General features: G+C 38.2%; 1 protein-coding gene across 6 annotated transcripts in view; it reads left to right on the top strand.

Annotated features, from left to right (window-relative positions):
• Positions 1-564: 564 nt before the first annotated feature.
• LOC18424404 (serine/threonine-protein kinase/endoribonuclease IRE1a) overlaps positions 565-20,869 on the top strand; it is a 28,291-nt gene continuing 7,986 nt past the window's right edge. For 2 of the 6 annotated variants that reach the window (XR_016040141.1, XR_016040140.1), the window contains exons 1-3: positions 565-1,411; positions 12,328-12,503; positions 20,454-20,522. Coding sequence is in view for 4 of the 6 variants with exons in the window: in XM_011630690.3 (XP_011628992.2) it covers positions 888-1,411; positions 12,328-12,503 (700 nt within the window). In the remaining 2 variants the exon portion in view is untranslated. Of the gene's footprint in view, positions 1,412-11,720; positions 11,966-12,327; positions 12,504-20,453; positions 20,523-20,869 lie in introns of those variants that run through there. The other 4 variants (XM_011630690.3, XM_011630691.3, XM_088845952.1 and 1 more) reach the window with 2 other exon arrangements.

The following is a 20,869-nucleotide window of genomic DNA, read 5'->3' on the forward strand; positions in this document are numbered from 1 at the left end:
GAAAATTGATGGTCCAAAAATGCATTACAAGATAGCTATTTTCAAAACTTGAAATCCATTTTTTTGTCGTGTCTATGCATCTTGATGTCGAGATGATTAATTTGAGGATATTTGGGCATCAAAACAACCTCTTACAGTGAAGTTTTTTAGGTGGGCTTTAATTTAATTGTTTAGAGCCTCGGCTTCATGTAAAATTTTTTCATTGAAAATTGATTTTCGAGCCATGATAGAGATTTCCTATACGAAAAGTGCTTTCTAGACCCATTTGATTGTTTGAGGTGAGGCTTTTTTTTGCTTTCATAAACTTAAGCCCGGTAAAAACTACTTCCAAAATAAATGATCTTTTTATGTATTTTTTATAATTAAATTTGACGAGAATAATCCTGAATGATTTAAAAAGTAACCCCAATAATATATGAAAAATTACACTATAAGACCTTTTTACACCCATGTGAGTACGACCGCAAAAAGATCACTATTAAAATTTGACACAAATAATTAAAAAAATTATGATATAAGTGTTTCGATACAAATCCCTAAAAATACCTATTCACTCAAATTTTACACTTATATCATATAGTTTTTAAAAGTTTGTATCAAAATTTAATGACCATCTTCTCGAAATTTTCTTCGCGTCCGTACAAAAAGATCTCCGAGTATAATTTACTCATGGCATATTACGAGAAAAAAGGTTCTACTGTCAAAAGTAAAGGCGTACAACAGTGTGTTCAACTTTGCTGCTAAGACTCGTGGTCAACTTTACCGAGACTGGTGTTCATCGTTACCAAGACGTGGCTTTTCTTCAATGATGTTCTGGTAGCCTTGCATTTGCGGGTGATTCATTTACCAGCTTCTTCGACGAGCCAAGTGTGCACATATCTTCGATCATGTCTTCCATATTGTTGCAAAAGCTTACGAAGTATTTATTGCGGATAATTAAACCCTGTCTTGATCCATCTGGCAGTGTGCTCACAGATAATGACCAACTGCCTAGACCGGAAGAAAACGTGGGAGATAGTGAGGGGATTTGGATTAATGGGAATGGGCGGTTCTTTATTTCAAATCGAGAAATTGCCAAGGGAAGCCATGGAACCGTCGTTTTTGAGGGTTTGTATGAGGGTCGTAGGGTCGCTGTAAAGCGAGTTTTACAGGAATATTATGTTACTGCTGAACAAGAGATAGATCTGCTTTATAATTCGGATAGAAATCCTTACATTGTCCAACTATACTCTGTGGTGCGCGATCAGAATTTTATCTATCTTTTACTCGAGCTTTGCTTTTGCAACCTTGCTGAATTGATCCAAAAACACTCCCAGTGGACTGAGTATACTGTTCATAGCAGGTGCAACGAACAAAAATTCCAATTTTGGAGAAAAGGAAGTCCCTCAATTATGTTGGTAAATCTAATGAGGTAAGATTTTGAACTTGATTTTCTAATAATCTTTTTTTTTTTTCTTTTTGTTGGTTTAGTGGATTGTTTTTAAGTATTGTGATCCTTTTATTATCGTTGTCCCTTGTTCAAGGAAATCATATCAACACGATTCAAGGAAACCATATCAGCACAATTAGACTCAAATGGTTAATTTCTATAATTATTTATTGGATAGCAATTGAAATATCTTTCGAATAAGGAATTTGTCTTTCGAATAAGGAATTCAATTTTATTTCCCTGGTTTTGTGACTTTCGATTGCCCAACTCCTTTATTTTTGCGTATTTAGAATTTGCCCCTTTGTGGGTGCTGGGACCTCTATGATATTTTCAGCCTTCTAAGTAGCTAATTAGAAAATAACGTCTATGGAATTTTGAACTTGTTAGTGGTTTTGTTAATGGTAGAGAGGAGAGATCTGGTTTGGGAATGTGCTGTGTGCGCACAGGTGCGAACGGATTGCTCACGGGACACCTGAGCAGGCCAAAATGTGCGCTAGGTGCACTTTGAGCCGTCCTGGTCCCTTGGCAGTCCACTGAAGAGACCACAACACGTGACCACGCGAAGGCGCGTGGATGCGAGTGGTACAGAGCCTGCACGCCGTTGGTCTGGCACCGTGTTCCTCTGTGGACTGCAGGTGCATGCAGCGCGCATGGTCGCGCACAGTGTGTGCACGAGGTGGCCACAACAGTCACGTGTGAGGGCATGGAGCCGCGATGGTCCAGCAAGGTAGTCCTTCAGTTGACCGGCGAGGTGCACCTTAGGGGTGTGGACCTGGACATGAGACGTGGTGTGCATGGCACGTGTACAGCGTGCCGCACATATGGTAATGGCCACATGTGTTGCACATGTGTTAACTTTTATTTTTTGGTCCCCTGTCTCTAAAGCCGCACTGTGCCAATGTTGTGGGGCTTTGGGCTCCATGTGAGGCCGCACATTGTAAATTGCCTCCATAGCCTCTTAGTGATATAATGTGGCTTTAGTACTGTTACCTGAGACTGCACGAATATGAATGTGTCTGCAACTGCACGTGTTTCGGTGTGGCTTCAGTTCATTGAGGATGCACGGTTTATGGTGCGGCTGCAGATACACATCGTTTTTTGTGCGGCTTCATCCCCACTGCAGTTTTCTCGTGCAATCTAGGTTGCACTCAACCTCGTGTTTGGACGTTTGTTTTTCAGCAAACCTTATATGTTTTTATCGGTGTTTAAAAGATCAACTGATTTTTTAAAAATCGGCCGACTAATTCGGGATCGGTCACTGGCCGATCCCGATCCCGATCCCGATCTGGCCAGATTCTAACGGTCATGCAAGAACTTTTTCCAGTGCACTAATTGGCCGATCAACGATTTGTTCTAAAAATCGGTTGATAAGTGCATTGTAGCAGAGTCTGCAAAGCTGTCCTTATAACAATTTTTTATATATTTCTTCTTTTCTTTTTTCTATTCTTCTATGGACATGGCCTCTATGATGCCACCGCACATATTGTTGAAATGCTGGCTTGGCTAAAAATATAATTTGATCCTAATTTTTTATGGAGATCATGAATATAAAAAAAAAAAAAAATTCAAAAACTAGAAATAATATTTATATTAAAAAAACATTTGGATTTTAGATAGACTACCAATTTGCATCCATCTTTAAGATGGATGCTTTGTACCTTTGGACCACATATTGTAGAAATGTAGTCCAGCCACATAGGAAAAAATAATAACAATAACATAAAATAAAATAGAAAGGGATTAGAGATTATGTCCTCTTTCTCTGAGTTTGTAAGAGAGTCTGCCCAAAGATCTTTTTACGAGATCAAACTCTTTACTTAATCATTAATTCTCTCCGTTTATAAAGAAGGAACATCTTCCCTTCAAATACACTTAAAGAAATAGTCGTCATCATCATCATAGTCTTTTTCCAATTAATTGGGGTCGGCTACACGAATCATGGTCCGCCATTCTGCTCTATTAAAAGTCATACCCTTAGTGAGGCCATAAGTCCCTATATCTTTTTGAACTACTTCTACCCCTTGCCCTTTTCAATCTTTCTACTTGAACTAACTTGCACCTCCTAACAAGTGTTGTACTTATTCGACGCCACATGTGGCCAGCCTATCGAAGTCTACTCTTTCTCATCTTATCGCCTATTGGTGCCACACCTAAATTCTCCCGAATGGATTCATTTCGAATTCTATCTCTTTTTATCTTGCTACTCATCCATCTCAACATCCTCATCTCCGTAATACTCATTCTATGGGTATATTGTCTTTTGTTCGCACAATATTCCACCACATAGAGTAAGGTTGGTCACAACTGCGCTATAGAACTTGCCCTTCAATTTCATTGGTACGTGGCGATCACCTATAATTCTAGTTACACATCTCCACTTCGTCTACCCAGCTCTAATTCTGGGTGCGACATCTTCCTCAATCTCTCCATTTTCTGGGATTATCGACCTAAGATATCAAAAGTGCGGTCTTTTTCCGACTAATTTTGAAATCTTTGGATTCTAGAGTATCCTTCCAAAGTTTTAACTTTGTGTTGATGCTGTCTCATCGATCAAAATTATGTCATCTGTAAACAACATGCACCATGGTACCTCGTCATGTAGGTGCCTAGTTAAGTCGCCCATAACTGAGACAAAAAGGTACGGGCTCAATGCTGACCTTTGATGTAGACCTTTTATCACTGAAAACTCACTTGTCTCTCCACTAGTTGTTTGTATACTAGTTAGTACTCCATCTTACATATCTCTCACCAAGTCGATGTAGTGTCTAGAGACTCTTTTTTTGTCCAACACCCGTCAAAGCAAGTCTTGAGGTACTCTATTATAAACTTTCTCTAGATCAATAAAGACCATGTGGAGGTATTTTCCCTTCGCTCTAAACTTCTTAATCAGTTGCCTACGTAGGAAAATAGCCTCAGTTGGTATAAAACCAAATTGGTTTTCAAAGACACCCGTTTTATGCCTTAGTCGTTGTTCAAACATGCTCTCCCAGAGCTTTATAGTATGGCTCACAAACTTGATCCCTCGATAGTTCGCATAATTTTGTATGTCTCATTTATTTTTGTAAAGAGGTACCACAATACTTTTTTTCCATTCATCTGACATTTCCTTTGTTCTCAACACCTTATTGAACAACTTCGTCAGTCAGTCAATGCCAATCTCCCCCATGCACTTCCAAACTTCTATTAGGATATCATCTAGTCTTAAAGCCTTTCCTACCTTCATCCTTTTTAAAGCTTATTTCACTTCCGACATCATCTTACGAATATATCTATGACCTCCGCCTTCATTTGTACCAACAACAGTTCCTTCTACCGTTATGTTTCCATTGTGTTCGTCATTTAATAATTTTTTTTAAAAAACTTCCACCTTTCGTTGACCTCGTCATCCTTCACAAGACCCTTTGATCCTCACTCTTAATGCATTTGATAGGGTTTATATCCTTACATGTTTTCTCTCTTATTTGTGTTAATTTAAAGACATCTTTTTTACCTCTCTTGTTCTTATTTTATTATATAAACTATCATATGCCTTAAGGTTAGTTTTACTTACTATTTATTTGTTGTTTTTCTTAGTATTTTTATATTCTTCTAAGTTTTGATCGTTTTCATTACACTGCCAAGTTTTATAACGTGATCATTTTTCACTATTGACCTTCTGAACCTCATCACTCCACCACCAAGTTGCTTTATCGAAGTTTTGTTTACCTCCAGATTTTTCTAAAACTTCTTTTGCCACTTTCTTGATATAGTCAACCATCTCACACTTAAAGAAATAATAAATAAAATACAACAAACCCACAAATCTCTCTCTCTCTCTCTCTTTCTCTATCTTCTACCTAGTTTTCCTATTTTTTCTCACCTCAATCCCACCCTCACCTCAATCCCACCCACATTTTTTCCTATCTCTTATCCCTCTTTCCTTCTCAAGTAAATCTCACTAAAATCTGTACCAAATAATATTGCCTTATATTTTAGGAAATATTCTACTTGGCTTCTCCTTATCCTCACGCACCACCTTCTCCCGTATCTTCTTATTTCTCTCTGTCTAAACGATAACACTTAAAATTATAAAATAAATATTCTTTATACCCCTAAAATCTCTACAACAAGAAAATACGAAAATAATCTCAAATAAACTAAACACCTAAATAATACCGAATCTAAAATCAAGAAAATATAACATAAAAAAGGAAAAACCTCACTGCATCAAACTCGATTTTGGCCCTAATTTATGTTGGCTCGTAGATGTCGGTCGGACCTAGGCAATCTGATTGCAGGTCATGTTGAACCATAGACTATGATCACTTGCCATTTGTGATTTGGGATTTTGCATATGGGACGCGACCACTTCCTTGATGACAAGGATCATGAGCCTTGCTCTTCAGATCTAATCCGGTGATAATTATTACTTTGGAAGTAGGACTTTTTTGGTTATTGAAGACTTGAGGAAATGTTAGGAACGATGATACATTTTTGTGAATGGGCAACCGTGTGTGAAGAAACTTGTCTATCAATGTTGTTGATTTATTATTATTATTTTTTCTACATTCAGGGACATAGACTGTCAGGGAATTTCCATGTTTAGATTGCCCAAATCCTTAGAGGGGAAATGTTTGGACAGTTGAAAATTATTTTGTTTTTTGATATATGTGATTTTTTCTAATACTTGTTTAATGAGAGAATAGTATTGGAAAATCTAACCTTCAACATGGACCCCCCCTGAGGTGAGGGTACATAATCTAGGCTTCTCACTAGATGGAGAATTGTTAGACATGGATCAATAAGGATCATTGTGCACACTACTTTATGTTAACTGACGGTTGCTCAAATCCTTAGAAGGGAAATATTTGGATTGATATTTGTGATTTTTTCTAGTACTTGTTTAATGAGAGAATAGTATTGAAAAATCTAACTGTCAACATGGACCCCCCTTGAGGTGAGGGTACATGATCTAGGTTTCTCACTACATGGAGAATTGTCAGACATGGATCAATAAGGATCATTGTGCACACTACTTTATGTTAACTGACAAAAAATGTCAGTTTGAAAATTTTCCAATTGTCAGGATAAGGCTAGCCTCTACCTTTAGTTTGCTTGCACCTCACCCACCATATTGCATGAGTACATGCACTCATGAGGGCATTGAATGTGTCGCCAAATGTCATTATGATGGAACATTTGAGGAAAAGAATCACAAAGATCTGTGACATGAGTGGTGCTGGCATTGTTGAAGTGGCAGACACAAATAGTATATGTACACTACTCACTTCCTCATTCCTAGGAACCAGATGGATGAGGTTGTTTTAGAGCGTCACTCATCTTTGCATTTGGAGTTAGAGGCATGGTGCTACTCTACGAGTGATGGCAGCACCAGCTTACTTGCCAAGGTGGCCGGGCCTAAGGGCAACGATGAACCCCGGTGCTAGCCCAACGGCAGCATTCCCATGAGGAAAGATGGTATGGTGGTTGAGGGTGCTGGAAGTAAATAGAGATAAGGCAATCAAAGCCCTCCAATAGTCAACCTTGACCCACAACCGTCGTGGGATAGATCTGCCACTTCACTTGTGTATGCGCTGAGTTGAGGCTAGTATAAACTGTTTACGTCTCTATCTATGCTAGTGTATGCACATATAGTATTGAGTGTGCCACTTGCTGAATTCTATGCCAAGCTCATCGGGAGCCTTAAGCCCTTACATGCGAGAGAGAGCACGCCAAAGCTATACAAGATCGTCACTAGGCTCAAAGCCGTAGAAGAAAGAATGATGACTCATGATACTTCAGCTATGAAATGAATCCGTAAACCTGGAAAATCTAAAACCCAACTCCGATTCACTCAAGAAAAAGAAAGGCAAGGACAAGAATAAGTATAAAATTAATGACAATAAAAAAGAGGGATTTAAAGAATATTCAGTGCTATAATTGCAAGAAATATGGGCACATTGCGAAATACTCTAGAGCACCTAAGCATGCGAATTGCAAAGGTGATAGGGTGCATGCTTGTGTAGTCCTTGAGGCTACGCTAGCAGACCTTAAGTAAGGGTCATGGTGTTTCGAGTTTCGAGTTTTTACTCGAGGTCCACTGCACATGTGTCTAGCACCAAGGATGGCTTCATAACTTTGAAACCTGTTGCCCCTAGGGGTCACCATATATTTATGGGTGGGAACCTGACAATTGAGATCTTGGGTGTTGGAGATTATATGCTTCAGCTGGAAAATGGCAAGAGCATGGTCCTAAAACAAATTCTTTATGCTCCTACTATGACGAAGAGCTTGGTTTCTATCTCTAGATAGGCTAAGGCTGGATACTCCACCTTTTTTACTAGTAATAAGATGGAGGTGAATCTTGGAATTGAACTTGTCATGAAGGGTCTTCTTGTAGACGGTTGCTTTATAGTTGCAATAAAGAATTTCATTTCTTATGTCTCGTGTTATAATGATGATGATGATGTATACATATGGCATATGAATTTGAGGCACATAAATTATAAAAGAATAAAAAGATTAAAGAGAGAAGGATTATTGAAAAATTTGAATGGAGATACGTTTAAAAAAAAAATAAAAAATTCAATGGAGACTTAACCAGAGTTTGTGAATCATGTGTTCAAGGAAAGCTGGTTAAAAAATCCTCTGCAAAAGCTCAAAGAGTTACTGGTATTTTAGAAGTTGTCCATGGGGATATTTGTGAACCTATGATTGTGACTACTAAAGGCTGCAAGAGGTACTTTATCACTTTCATTGATGACCACTCCTGTTTTGGTCAAGTACTTCAAACCAATAGGGGTGGAGAGTGGTCCTTACAATTATTTAAATAATTTTGTATGAAGCATGGTATCATACATCAATTTATTATGCCGTATACCCCTTAACAAAATGTGGTAGCTTAGAGACAGAACATGGCCTTGGTGGGAATGGTGATGAGTATGATGGGTCATACTAAACTCTCCCTAGATTTATGGGAGAGGCAGTCTTGACGGCCAATTACATTCTTCTTTGAACTCCTATAAAGGTAACCCCACCAACTCCTCATTTGATTTTCACTGGTCGTGCTCCATCCCTTGATTACTTAAGATTTTGGGGATGCTCTGCCCATGTCCTAGTATCATATTAAAATAGGACTAAACTAAAACATAAAACTGTTAATACCATCTTCATAGGATGCCCACCACATGGTAAGGGGATCAGTTTTTCTATTGTGACACCAGGGCTGTCCATGAGAGCATAGATGCGCATTTCCTTGAGGAAAACTTCCTTGAGGGTCGTGCCACTCCTTAACATGCCGATCTTTACAAGTGGCACAAGTTAGGCTCAGGATCCCAAACCGCCTCGTCGTAGAAGAAGTAACCGAATGAGCAGAAAACCTGAATTCTTGACCTAATTAGGAAAATTTTGTGAAAGGATTGAAGAAGAATCCATACATGAACCTCACGCCTGTCAAGAGGCCGTAGGCTGTCATGAAAAGGCATAGTGGGAGGAAGCCATGATCTATGAAGTTAACTCAATTAAACAAAATCAAATTTGGGACGTAGTAAACCTATCTCCTTGGTAGAAAACCATATGCTGCAAGTGGATTTATAGGAAGAAATTGAACTTAGAAGGGAAATTAAAAAATAAAACATTAGATTAGTAGTTGGAAGTTTACCCAGAAAGAAGGAATAGTCAATAGACTACGATGAGACCTCCCCTGCTACTAAGTTCCCCTCGATTAGGATCCTAATAGCATAGTAGCCCACTTCAACTGTGATCTCCACTAGATGGATGTTAAGATTACATTCTAAATGGGGAGCTAGAATTTTTTTTTTGTAGAAAACAACTAAGGGCTTTGTAGAAAAGGTAAAGAAAAACCTAGTGAGTAAACTTTAGAAGTCTCTTTATGGCCTTAAACAAGCATCAAGGCAATTGTACATTAAGTTTCAAGAAACCTTGTTGAAAGCTAGTTTTGTACCCAACCAGGAAGATTATTGTATATATGTTAAGTTTGGTGGGAGTGATGTTGTATTCATTTCTCTATATGTGGATGACATGCTAATTGCTAATAGCTCGAGGCCTCTTGTGTTGAAAGCAAAAGTTTTCCTGCCACAATATTTTGATATGGAAGATCTTAGAGAGGCATCATATGTTTGGGAATCAAAGTCACTAGAAATAGAAGCGAGAGAACCTTCAATAATCTCAAGAGACGTACTGTAACAAAATCCTGGAAAGATTTGAAATGAAAAACCGTCAGCCATATTAACCCCCATTAATAAAAAAACCAAGCTAAGTCTAGCCATGTATCCCACAACACAAGAAAAAAACAAGCCATGTAGAGAATTTTGTATAGAAGTGCAGTTGGGCCACTAATACGCTATGTCAGAGAAAAAAACGGAATCATCATTTGCTATGAGTATGATTAGTAGGTTCCAAAGTAAACCAAACATAGAGCACTAGAAGGCAATCATAGGACTTTTACGATACTTAACGGGAATGGTGAGTCACATGCTCCCTTGTGGAGGAGGCTCAGATATACAAATTTAGGGATATGCAGATGGGGACTATCAGGGCAATCTTGATGAGATGAAGTCCACATTTGGTGATATCTTCACGTTTGCTGTGGAGCAAGTTCCTGGTGCTCAAGGAAACAGGACATCATTGCACTCTCGAATGGAGTAAGAGTATGTGCCCTGTTGTCTCACAACAAAAGAAGCAGTCAGGCTAAAGAAGTTCCTGAATCAACTCAAATTTGATCAAGTGAAATGCCCATGTGTAAGACTCTTCTGTGACAACCAGTTGGCAAATTTTATGAGAGCCAAGGTTCTAGAGGAAATTAAGGCAGACTTCTACAACATTCGCTATGACATTTTAGCAGGAGAGATTGAAGTTGCTTATATCTCGACAGAGGCTATATTAGCGGATAGTTTGGTAAAAGAATAGGAGGAAAATGTATTTGCCAAACATGTATATGAGATAGGCTTGAGAGAGACTAAGAGGGAGTGATTATATGGCTAAGTGGGAGATGTTGGGGTTTTGTGGCCTTTAAAAGCCGTGAGAGCATGTAAAAATCATTTATTATAGATTATGGACTACAGTGGGAGTGTGTGTTGACTGACCTGGAGTTAGGCGATTTATAACCTTGGTCATGTCTAAAACCCTTACCCTTGGGCATGTAGCACTACCAAAAAGGGTTTGTCATGTCATCTCTTGTTGAGGTTGGAGAGATGCCCAGAGATGGTTTACAGGCCTGAAGAGCTATATGGTCTCCTGTATGTAGATGTAGGCCTTTGAGAGCAAGGGCTAAATGCTCAACAAACGTCTTATACACTATGTACATATAAAGTTGCATTACTAGGAGGCAGCTCTAAAAAGGGAGAGGGTCCTTACACTATAGTGACATGTGCTTTGACTTGCTCTTAAGGGAAACTGTAATCCATATTTCCGGATTTTGGTTCAACTGTTTGTTTATTGGTTTTGATGAGCCAATCATGGACCCCTGCATGAGACTGTAGGTCATAGGTTTCATTGGGTTGGTTTGAGAAGACAATTGTAGATCATGGTCGTTGGGTTGGGTGGAGTTTTACGCACTTATTTTGACCCATTGGTACTAATCGACTTCTAGATAGTTTATTTTTTAGTATTAAAAATATTTTTTGTGCATTTTAAAATTTTTAAAATCATCTTATACTTTAAATTTCCTCAAAAAAGGTATTTTTGATATTTTTCTTATGAGGAAGGGCATGTGGGCCTTGGATCCAGCTCCACACATGTGCCACACTCCATGGGTGGGGCATGGGGCCTATGGGGCCCACATGTCCCACATGGGATGGCACACCCCCTTCTCTCTTATGTTTTGTTATATTTTAATTGAAGATGTTTTTAAGTTAATTAATGAAAGGAAGCTCTAAAAGGTTTTTAAAATTAATTGAATCCTAATTAGAATAGAAGTGGATATGGGTCAAATATTAAGGGAATAATGTTCCTAATATGCCTCCCTAAATAATGATGGCTGATTTATAGGTTGGATATCTAAGATTTTTTTTCTCTCTCACCTCACAGATTTTCTTAGTCTTTATTGGTCAAGGTGAGTCATTGGATAGGCATACCTTGGGGGGTCTTGATGCATATATAAGGCGGTGAACCTTTTCTCATTCTCTACGATTCTCTAGCCTCTCTTTCTCTCCTATTTCTCTCTCTCTGTTCCACATTGTAAAGGTCTGACTTCTCTCTCTTTATAGAAGCATGCCACCTATATGAGAATTAATAGTGGGTGGCATGCCATATAAAAACAAATAAAACCCTAGTTAGGGTTTGAAGAGAGATAGAGGCACGCCTAGCCTTAAAAAAGGGATGTGCTTTTAGGGCATGACCTAGATGTTTTAAAAGGGTTTATATGTACCCTAGTTGGGCTTGAATGCTCTCTAAAACCCTAGATTAAGAGGTATTGTCTAGATGAGCTTGCCGGCTTTGAAATTCCTGCAAGACCAATAGAATCAAAAGTGTGTCATCAGTCAGGAAATCAAGTGTGGAGTGTACCAAGTCTTGTGGAGGTAACCCTAGCACAATTGAGTAAGTCTTCCTGGCTGTTTACGCTTATTTTTTCTATCATATTTCAATATTTACTATGATTTTTCAAGAACACTTGTACTTAAATTGTTAGTGGAAGATTGTTTTTTTTATTGCTGGATTGTATTTATTTATTTTGGCAGTAAAGGAACGGTCCTAGTTGTATTTACGTTTTTAATTTCCGTTTACATTAGTGTTTTGTGGCACTTGTATGTGGAACTCATATTCATTAATGAAAAAAACAAGAATTTTTTTTTATTTTATGGACTTGAATTCCTCATAGCCACATCTTTTTACGTTGTTCTTTCTGTCATCCAAAGTGTTTTTGATGTTAATGACTCTTTCATTTGAATTGTTTTATGTAGGGAAATAGTATCTGGGGTTGCACATTTGCATCGACTCGGTATTGTACATCGTGATCTGAAACCTCAAAATGTTTTGATCTGCAGTGAAGATGATTCCTTACTTGCAAAAGTCTCTGACATGGGGTTAAGTAGATGTCTTCCTATAGAAGGGTCATCTTTTGGTTTGCAAGCTACAGGTAGGGATGCATTTTTTAACATAGATATAACATGATTTGCAAAAAAAAACTATACAATATTTTTCCTAAAAACCTCTAAATTTGTGTCATCACCCAAATGTTGTCACTATCCAAAGACAAATTGCATGTTTATTTAATTATCAATTTAATTTACTCTTTACCATAAAAAAGAAAACAAAGAGATGAACCTCTTCCTCTCTCTAAGTTAAAACTTTATTTCATTCAGAAAACCAAAACCACCTTATTACAATTGATGTGCTACCTTTTAGAGGAGTTTGTTTTCAAAACCTAAATATAACTACTAAAAGACTATTTTACTTATTATATCTCGGAGGTCTCGGTCTTGTTGGAGCTGCTCATTCTTGGTACCCGGCCATCGACCACATCTACAAGCCATGATGTCTTATTGATAAACACCATGATCCCACAAGAATTGATGCTCTGATACCATCTGACGCAGTTAGAAATTTACCAGCAGCCAACAACCAGCAAATACAATGGCATTTTAGAGATAGAAACAAAAACTGAGAAAAAAGCCACAAGAAGAAAGCACAAATGTGGGGATCCGAGACTGCACATATCATCAAAAAAGAAAACAAAGAGACAAAGCTCTTCCTCTCTTTAAGTTAAAACTTTATTTCATTCAAAAAACCAAAACCACCTCATTGCAATTGACTTGACCCCTTTTGACGGAGTTTGCTTTTAGAAACCTAAAGATAACTACTAAAAGACTATTTACCTATTCCACAACTATTGCAACTCCTATCCACATCACTTTTCAAAAAGTGGGCCTTTCCTTACTATAACTAAAAGATAACTACCTTTTCAAAATATTTTCTATTATCTCACATCCCTAGCCATGGATAAGAGATTAGCTTCCTTCAACTCTCATTCTAAATGGTAAATAGCCTCTTACCAATAAGCCTTCCTAAAACAACGCATAACAAAAAATAGACTCATAAAAAACAGGCTTATCAAACTAAGCCGAAGAACACAGACTAATCCTATTTCTAACAATTAACCCAAAAAAAAAAAAAAAAATCTACCCACATCTCTAAAAATAAAATTGAGAAAAATAAAATTAAAATTTTGAACCAACTAACTCTTGATCTGCATTAGATTCAAATCATCATCATTCTTGATTTTCTAATATGTTTTCTGCTGCTGAAAAACAACGGCAGATTTGCAGCATTTCCACACATTTTGATCTTGAATTTCTAAAGAAATTTGATCATTTCTATTAGAGCTTGTCTCTTCATTAGTGGGTTCTAACCATTGTTTATTATTTTGGGGGCTCTTTATTGCTTCCTCATGTGTACAAGGCTCATAGTTAAGATCATCATCATTTGTGTAGGTCTTCTTTTATCTTCTTTGCTCTTCTTGGAATAATTGTTTGTATCGAAGAATCGAAAACCTTGACCATGTGGACAATAACCTATGAAGACAAGCTTGATTGTTTTAGGATCTGACTTGGTTCCATTTTGAGGTGGGATCAAAACATGAGCACTACAACCCCATATTTTCAAGTGACTAAGTTTAGGAACGACATGAGGCCGCTCTAGTGGGAGTCCTATTAAAGATAATGTGCCTCTTGTGCCATAGCATAAGATTTCCTTTTTAATTACAAGGCACAAGCAAGTGGAGTGTTTACTCCTTGGATGATGTAGAGCTCATTTATAAGTGTTTTGCTCATAATGGTTTGGCAGTCCACCCCATCCTTAATTTCAATAATATTGCCCACAAAAGTTGTAGAACATCCAGTTAAGGCCAATATGGAGACTAAGAACAAGCTTTTCCTTATTTGAAGAGCATAGAGGGTTTGCTTTGAGATCATGGTATGGTCCTCTGGTTAGTCCCCATAAAGAAATATTTCTATCCGGTCTTAATCTCACTAAACGATCAATAGCCCTCTATGGTGTGAGTGATTTGAGCCTGAATTAAAAGACCACAAGGTCCTCTTGGACCGACCATGAGAGTTTTGTACACCATACCTGAATACTCGTTTTTCTCACCATTTGAATTCCCATTAACCCCATCGGTTTGAGGCTTGGACATACAAAATCTAGCTATGTGGCCCATCTTGTTACAATTGGAGCACTTCAGATTTTTTGATCCTTTTACCGTAGCCTTTGTTAGGTCTTATGGAAATTCTCCTTCTTATCTGTGCCCTTAGTTTGCCTCTCTGAATTTTGGTAACTATTATTTTCCCTTTCTTTTCCTTACCCTTGTTCTTATTAGGCTTAGACGGCTTTGAGTGAGCAACATATACATTATGTTGTTGAGTATTGTGATGCTTAACATGCCTCCTCTCCTCTTCAGCTTTCAGGGGGACTATGAGCTCTTCTAGGTGGACGGAGGAGTCTCTCGCTGTAATAGAGGACCTCAAACTCTCCCAACGATGGTAGGAAGTTGATCAAGTGGCAAATGACGTGTCTGGAGATGCACACCGGCCTCCTCAATCCCATAAGCAAGGGCTTGGAATTGTAGCGGATGGGTGGATATGGGTGTGCCTTCATCTTGAAATCCATGAATCTTTTTATGGCTAGGGTCTTTCTTAGTAAGGAATGGAGTAGCAAACTCCTCAACCCTCTCATGAACATCTTTGGCAAGGGAAATAGTGTCGAACTCCATAACATAGGAGGCTTGCACTGTAGCCAACATGAGATGACTTCGCTCGCATTTCTTTGCTCCCTTGTGAGCTGCGATGTATATGCATCCCTTGTAGGCTGAGATGCAACGGATCTTTGCAGTGGTGGTGGTGAACAATGACTGAGGCCACCTTTTCCTCATAGCACATAGGACACTTCCTTTCCAAAGTAATGTAGTTAGTCCTATCAAATTTATGGCTTCTCAGTCTGCATTCAAGGGGGACTTGGTGGCCATGGTTCCGGCTCTCTTGGACCAAAAGTTAAAGAAAATTGGCCCAAATATGGCCTGTTCTGACTCCCTATTCAGCAGTTATTAGTTATGAAGCTTTCATGAAATATTCAATAACATGATTATAAAATAATCCAAGAAAGATTGCATGATAGCAAAACACAAAGTTTGATCATGATATTTTCACCCAAATGGATCACAAACAACTCATACAATACACTAAACTGTTTTTTTTTTAAACTCTTGTTGTTTAGATTAAGTGAGAGTGTATAAAGTGCAAAAAATAGGCAGCCCACAGCCTAGGTGCTCTATACGAAACCTTGCGGACGGGTGGCATCTCAAAAAATGTTACACATCCAACAAACTTACTGTATTGTAGATAAATGATGTAAAACATGAGGAACCGAAAGCTCAAAAAGGAGTCAAAAAGGTTCCATGAGAGTCATATTGAGTTGCTCCTACTTAAGCGAGAGTGTTGGCTATTGAATTTGCCTCACACCAAGTCTATCTCCACAAAACGTGCGTAGCCCTACACATATGGAAGATTTCATCAAAAACTTGGCAGAGGAGCTCACAGCCTAGGTGCTCTATACAAAACCCCACAGATGAGTGATATCTCAAAAAATGCTATACATCCAACAAACTAACTATATTGTAGATAAATGATACCAAAAAGTGAGGAACCAAATGCTCAAAAAGGTGCCAAAAAGGTTCCATGAGAGTCGTCTTGAGTTGACTTCAGCGAGGGTGTTGGCTATCGAATTTGCCTCACTCCAAGTCTATCTCCATAAGACATGCATTGCCCTGGAGATATGGAAGATTTTGTCAAAAACGTGGCGGAGGAACGTGATGACCAGGCATTACCGTTTTTAGAGTTGCTCTCGATAGCCGAAAATGTACAATTAGGATTGAAGTTCCTATGACCTTTCAAGGAGCACAAGAGCCTCCGCAGTGGTGGAGTCAGCATGGCAGATAGATTTAGAGAAATAAAAAAGCATGGAGCTGTCAGTTTCTCTGATGATGCCCCCTATACTTGCTAGCCACGGGTCGCCGATGGATTAACTATCAAAATTCAGCTTGGATTGGCCAGGTTCAGGTGGACTATATTTTACATTATAATATAAAATATAATATATTGTGTTATATAATAGTTTATGTATGCAATAGATATTTACAATACAATATATATTATATATTGTTTTATGTTTAGTGTAAAAATAATACTTCAATAAACATGACTTTCTATTCCAATTGGTTGTCAAACACATGTACCTAGAACTTCGTTAACATTTCAGCAGGTTATCAAATATATACACTTAGAACTTCCTTAAATAACTTCTTTCTTCTCAGTAAAGAAGAACTTCTAATTTCCATGGGACATTTACCTTCCAATTATCAAATAGGCCCTTTGGGAATTTTTGGAGATTTTTCTTGATTTTTTTGAGTAAGAAAATGGATTTTTTGGAATTGTTTGGGCATACCTTGGGGACTAGCATGGGATACCGAAATGGCTAATGGGTGTCTACGTGGGTCATGGGGGCGTCCACGTCAGACCCATGTGGAGGTTACGTGGGGGTGACATCAGCCCCCATGGACCCACTTGTCAGTTTGACATTTGTTACATTAAGGGGTGTGTTTTATTATGAGATTGATTTTTGGAATTTAGGAACATGTTTTTGTGTGAAAATTGAGTTTTGTGCACATGTATGAGCCCTTCTAGAAGTGGTATCAAGTTTGATATTTCAGTTGAAATCCTGAGGACAATTGTAAATTTGTACTTAACTAACTCACACATGTTGCACCATATGTTGGCTACACGTGCTCTTTCAAAATAGAGGGAAGATTTTAGTTTTGTATTTTTGCTGGAAAATGTGCCTAATTACATCAAGGATATGCCCCTAAACTTATTTCGAACTTGACATTTGAAAAGAGCATAGGCATTTATATAAAAGGAAAATTTGGAGTAAATTTTGGAATAAATAGAGAATAAAGGTGTTTCAATCCGAACCACACATCATGATGGCATGATGGTGAATGGAAGGCTAGGATCAAGCCTATCTTTGTAGGCATAGATTGTTGACATGAATGGCTAGGATTTACCTAGCTAGAAGTATATCTACACTTGAGCCTATAAATACCCCCTCATCCTCCCACTTTCAACATACTACTCCCATTTTTCTCTTTCTAAAGTGCCATGCCCCACTCTTTCTCATTTGTGAGGTGAAGATAACCTAGTGAGAGAATAATAGAATTGATCTCCATTAAAGCTCAATTCAAGCTCCATGAAACTAGAGGATGATCAAGCAACCATGAGGCTCTCTAATTGAGTAAGATCTTCACCTTTCTCCATTGATTTTGGAGTTTATCATTGATGTAAAATCCCATTTACAACAAGGTATCCCCATCTCATAGCTCCATACTCCATGAGTTCTTGAACTTAGATTGATCCTTGTGTTTAAGGGTATGATCCACATTTGATTGAGCTATTTTCCAAGAGAATAATTGACTGAAATTTTCTGAGATTTTGAGATGTAAATCAGTCTATTATCACATAATTGATGGAGCAATTTGGAGAATTTTCAAGGGAAAACTATGTCCATTTTTTCCTCATGGTGTGCCTATGCATTTTGAACTTGATCTTGTGAGATAAGCCTACATTTCTTCCACGGATTTCCACTAAGAGTTTGATCTCTGATTTTGAAAGTTCTTTCATCCATAAAAGTGAAGAACCATAGATGTTTGGCTTCCCATTACTTTGATAGCGTGAATTTGGCCTTTATTATGAGATTTGCCATCACGTCACATTATGGCAAATAACCAAGTCCCATCGACGTAAACTGGGCACCAAGAGCTATCGAAGGCTTCATATGATCATGTTGTTTAGATTAGTGAAGCATTCATATGTTTGTAACATGGGGATCATGATTTGATGAGTCTTATGTTGGAAATTGATGTATAATTTTGCTATGTATTTTTCATAGTGCTGAATTTTCCAAAGAAGTGCTGAATTTTCAAGAGCTCTAGGTTTAAGTATTGTATACTTGATCTCCTTGAGTAGTCTTGTATTGTTTTTGACAAAGGACCCAAATTCAGTTATACGCTTAATGTAATGAGTGTGTGGAAATTATTTGATGGCTGTAATTTCTTTGATGTGGCTGTTATTGAGGCAATAAATGCCATAAGTGTTGTAATTTGCAAGCAAATTGAGTTCTATTATTGAGTTTGTGTCAAATTTTTATCAGAGGAGAAGGCGTGGAGGGAAGGATCCCAGACCACCTAGATGCCTCCAGAAGCTTTGTGGGATCTAGGTTTTCTCATTGATATGGTTTGGAGCCTTAGACCTGACGAATTAGATGAAGAGTAGAAGCAGGTTGCTTTATTTTGATTACGGCAAGAGTAGAAGGTAGATGTTTTTGGAAAAAGGATCGAACAACCTTGTGTTTGTCATGGTCTCCCAGACCCAGTATTCCAAGTGAGTATCTTCATGGAAAAACGTGTCCATGTGTGCCTGGCTGTAATGAACACCGAAGGCGAGGAGATTCCCCTCTTGCCTTTGCCACTTTGAATCTGGTCTGTGCATCCACCTTGAGGAGGGCGATAATGTCCTTCTGTCTGTCATACTGGAAACCCATTACCTTGAAACTTGATGGATGTCTCCCTGAGCATGGTCCACTCCTTTGAAAAGGCTGGAGTCCATCAAAGGCGAAGAGGTGGAGGGGGAACTAACGGAAGAGCTGGCAGGAGAAGCCGAGGTGTTGTAACACAGGAGGGAGGGTCAAGGTAAAGTTGAGCGGGAACTAGCGAATGAGAAGAAAGGCTGGGTTGGAGGGGAAGGGGAGGTTGTGTGAAGGTGTTTGGTGAGGGGGCAGCAGAGCGAGAATGGCGTTGCTGGGGTTGAGGAACTGGAATCTTAGCTAAAGGGGCAGGGGGGACTTGTTTTGAAAAAATTGAGGTTAGTGAGGGATGATGAATGGGAGAATGATAAGGTGGAGAGGGTGGGGAGAGAAGGGCAGGGTTAAGAGGGTAAGGAAGGTCGGGTAAGGAAAGGTGCTAGGGTAAAGGAAGTTTGAAGGAAGATGGGGTTGGGGAAATGGAAGGATTGGAGGAGGCCACTGCCCTGGAAACCAGAGGGTGGGGAAGAAAAAGGTGGGATGGGGAGAGAAAAGAGGTGCGTGGGTGAGAGGGTGTGCAGGGAAGATACGGGCTAGATGCAAGGTTTGGGGCCATGGGCCAAGTCGACGGTGTAGCATGGCTGTGGGATATTCTGATAAGGCGGGAAGGATGAGGGGTCACCTGTCCGAGGGGAGGGGTTGATGGGGGGGAGGCATCAGTTAGGTGGTCAGGGGAGAATCTGGATGAGGGAAGTGGAAGGGGAGAGGCAGAGGTTGGGGAGGTAGAGTAGTAGTGTAATGACCTTAAAATTTTTTGGAACTAAATAAAAAAAATAAAAATAAAATAATAATAATAAAACAATAAATAAATAAATAAAAATAATATAAAACACCTAAATAGTGATAGTTCATTATAATATGAAAGCACCATGGGACCACTCTAAAGTTTCCTGTTCACGATTTATTTTAGTTAAATTAAGATAATTAAATACAAAAGTGATGTGTCATTATGAGGTGATAATGTCTCATTATAAAGTGATAATTGTCGTGAGGTGGTATGATAGGGTGGTGATGTGTCATTATGAGGAAAAAGGACACATGTTTGACACGTGTCAAATGAAGATTGACTCTCTTACGTGTCAAATGAAGATTGACTCTCTTACTTATAAATACCGACCCATAATTAATTCATCATAAATGGGTCTTCTCTCTCCTCCCAAATGTAAGCTTCTCTTCTCTCTCTCTTAAACGATTTTCTCACTTCCATATAAGACTTACAATATCTAAATTTATAACAATTTAGTATGATAGTAAAATATGTTCATTATTTTCTCTCTTCAACAAATTCCATTCTCTCTCTTTCATAAGCATAGAATATTTCTCTTTTTCTTATTATATGAACATATTTTTATACTGCCTTTCTCTATATAAACTCATTTGGTCTCTCATCCCATACATGTAGCTGAATGCCATTGATCCCAATATTACTCTGACAGCAGTAACAACACATCCATCTCAGAGTGACGTATATGTAAGTGACCGTCTATCATTATGAATTTTAGACATTATAAGTTTTATGTGTAAGTGACCTCATCTTCCTGTGAAATAGTTATTTGAAAACAGGTAATTTCTGCTTTTAATAAAATTGGGATATTTCTGTCTATTTTTATGAATTTTAGATACTGTAAATGAAAAGGGTTATTTGAAAACTGGTATTTCGGTATTTAATAGTAATATTTCCGTCTATTATTAAGGATTTTAGATAGTTGAAAATTTAGTATTCAACTCTGAATTTCCATAAGATTCTTCTACTGTTTATAAATTGTCTATTGTATAAGATTTCAATTTTTAAAAATGACTCTCATAACTGCTACCTTT

This window comes from Amborella trichopoda, chromosome 9, assembly GCF_054954075.1.
Source record: "Amborella trichopoda isolate Santa Cruz 75 chromosome 9, AtrichopodaSantaCruz75HAP2 v2.0, whole genome shotgun sequence".
Taxonomy (NCBI): domain Eukaryota; kingdom Viridiplantae; phylum Streptophyta; class Magnoliopsida; order Amborellales; family Amborellaceae; genus Amborella; species Amborella trichopoda.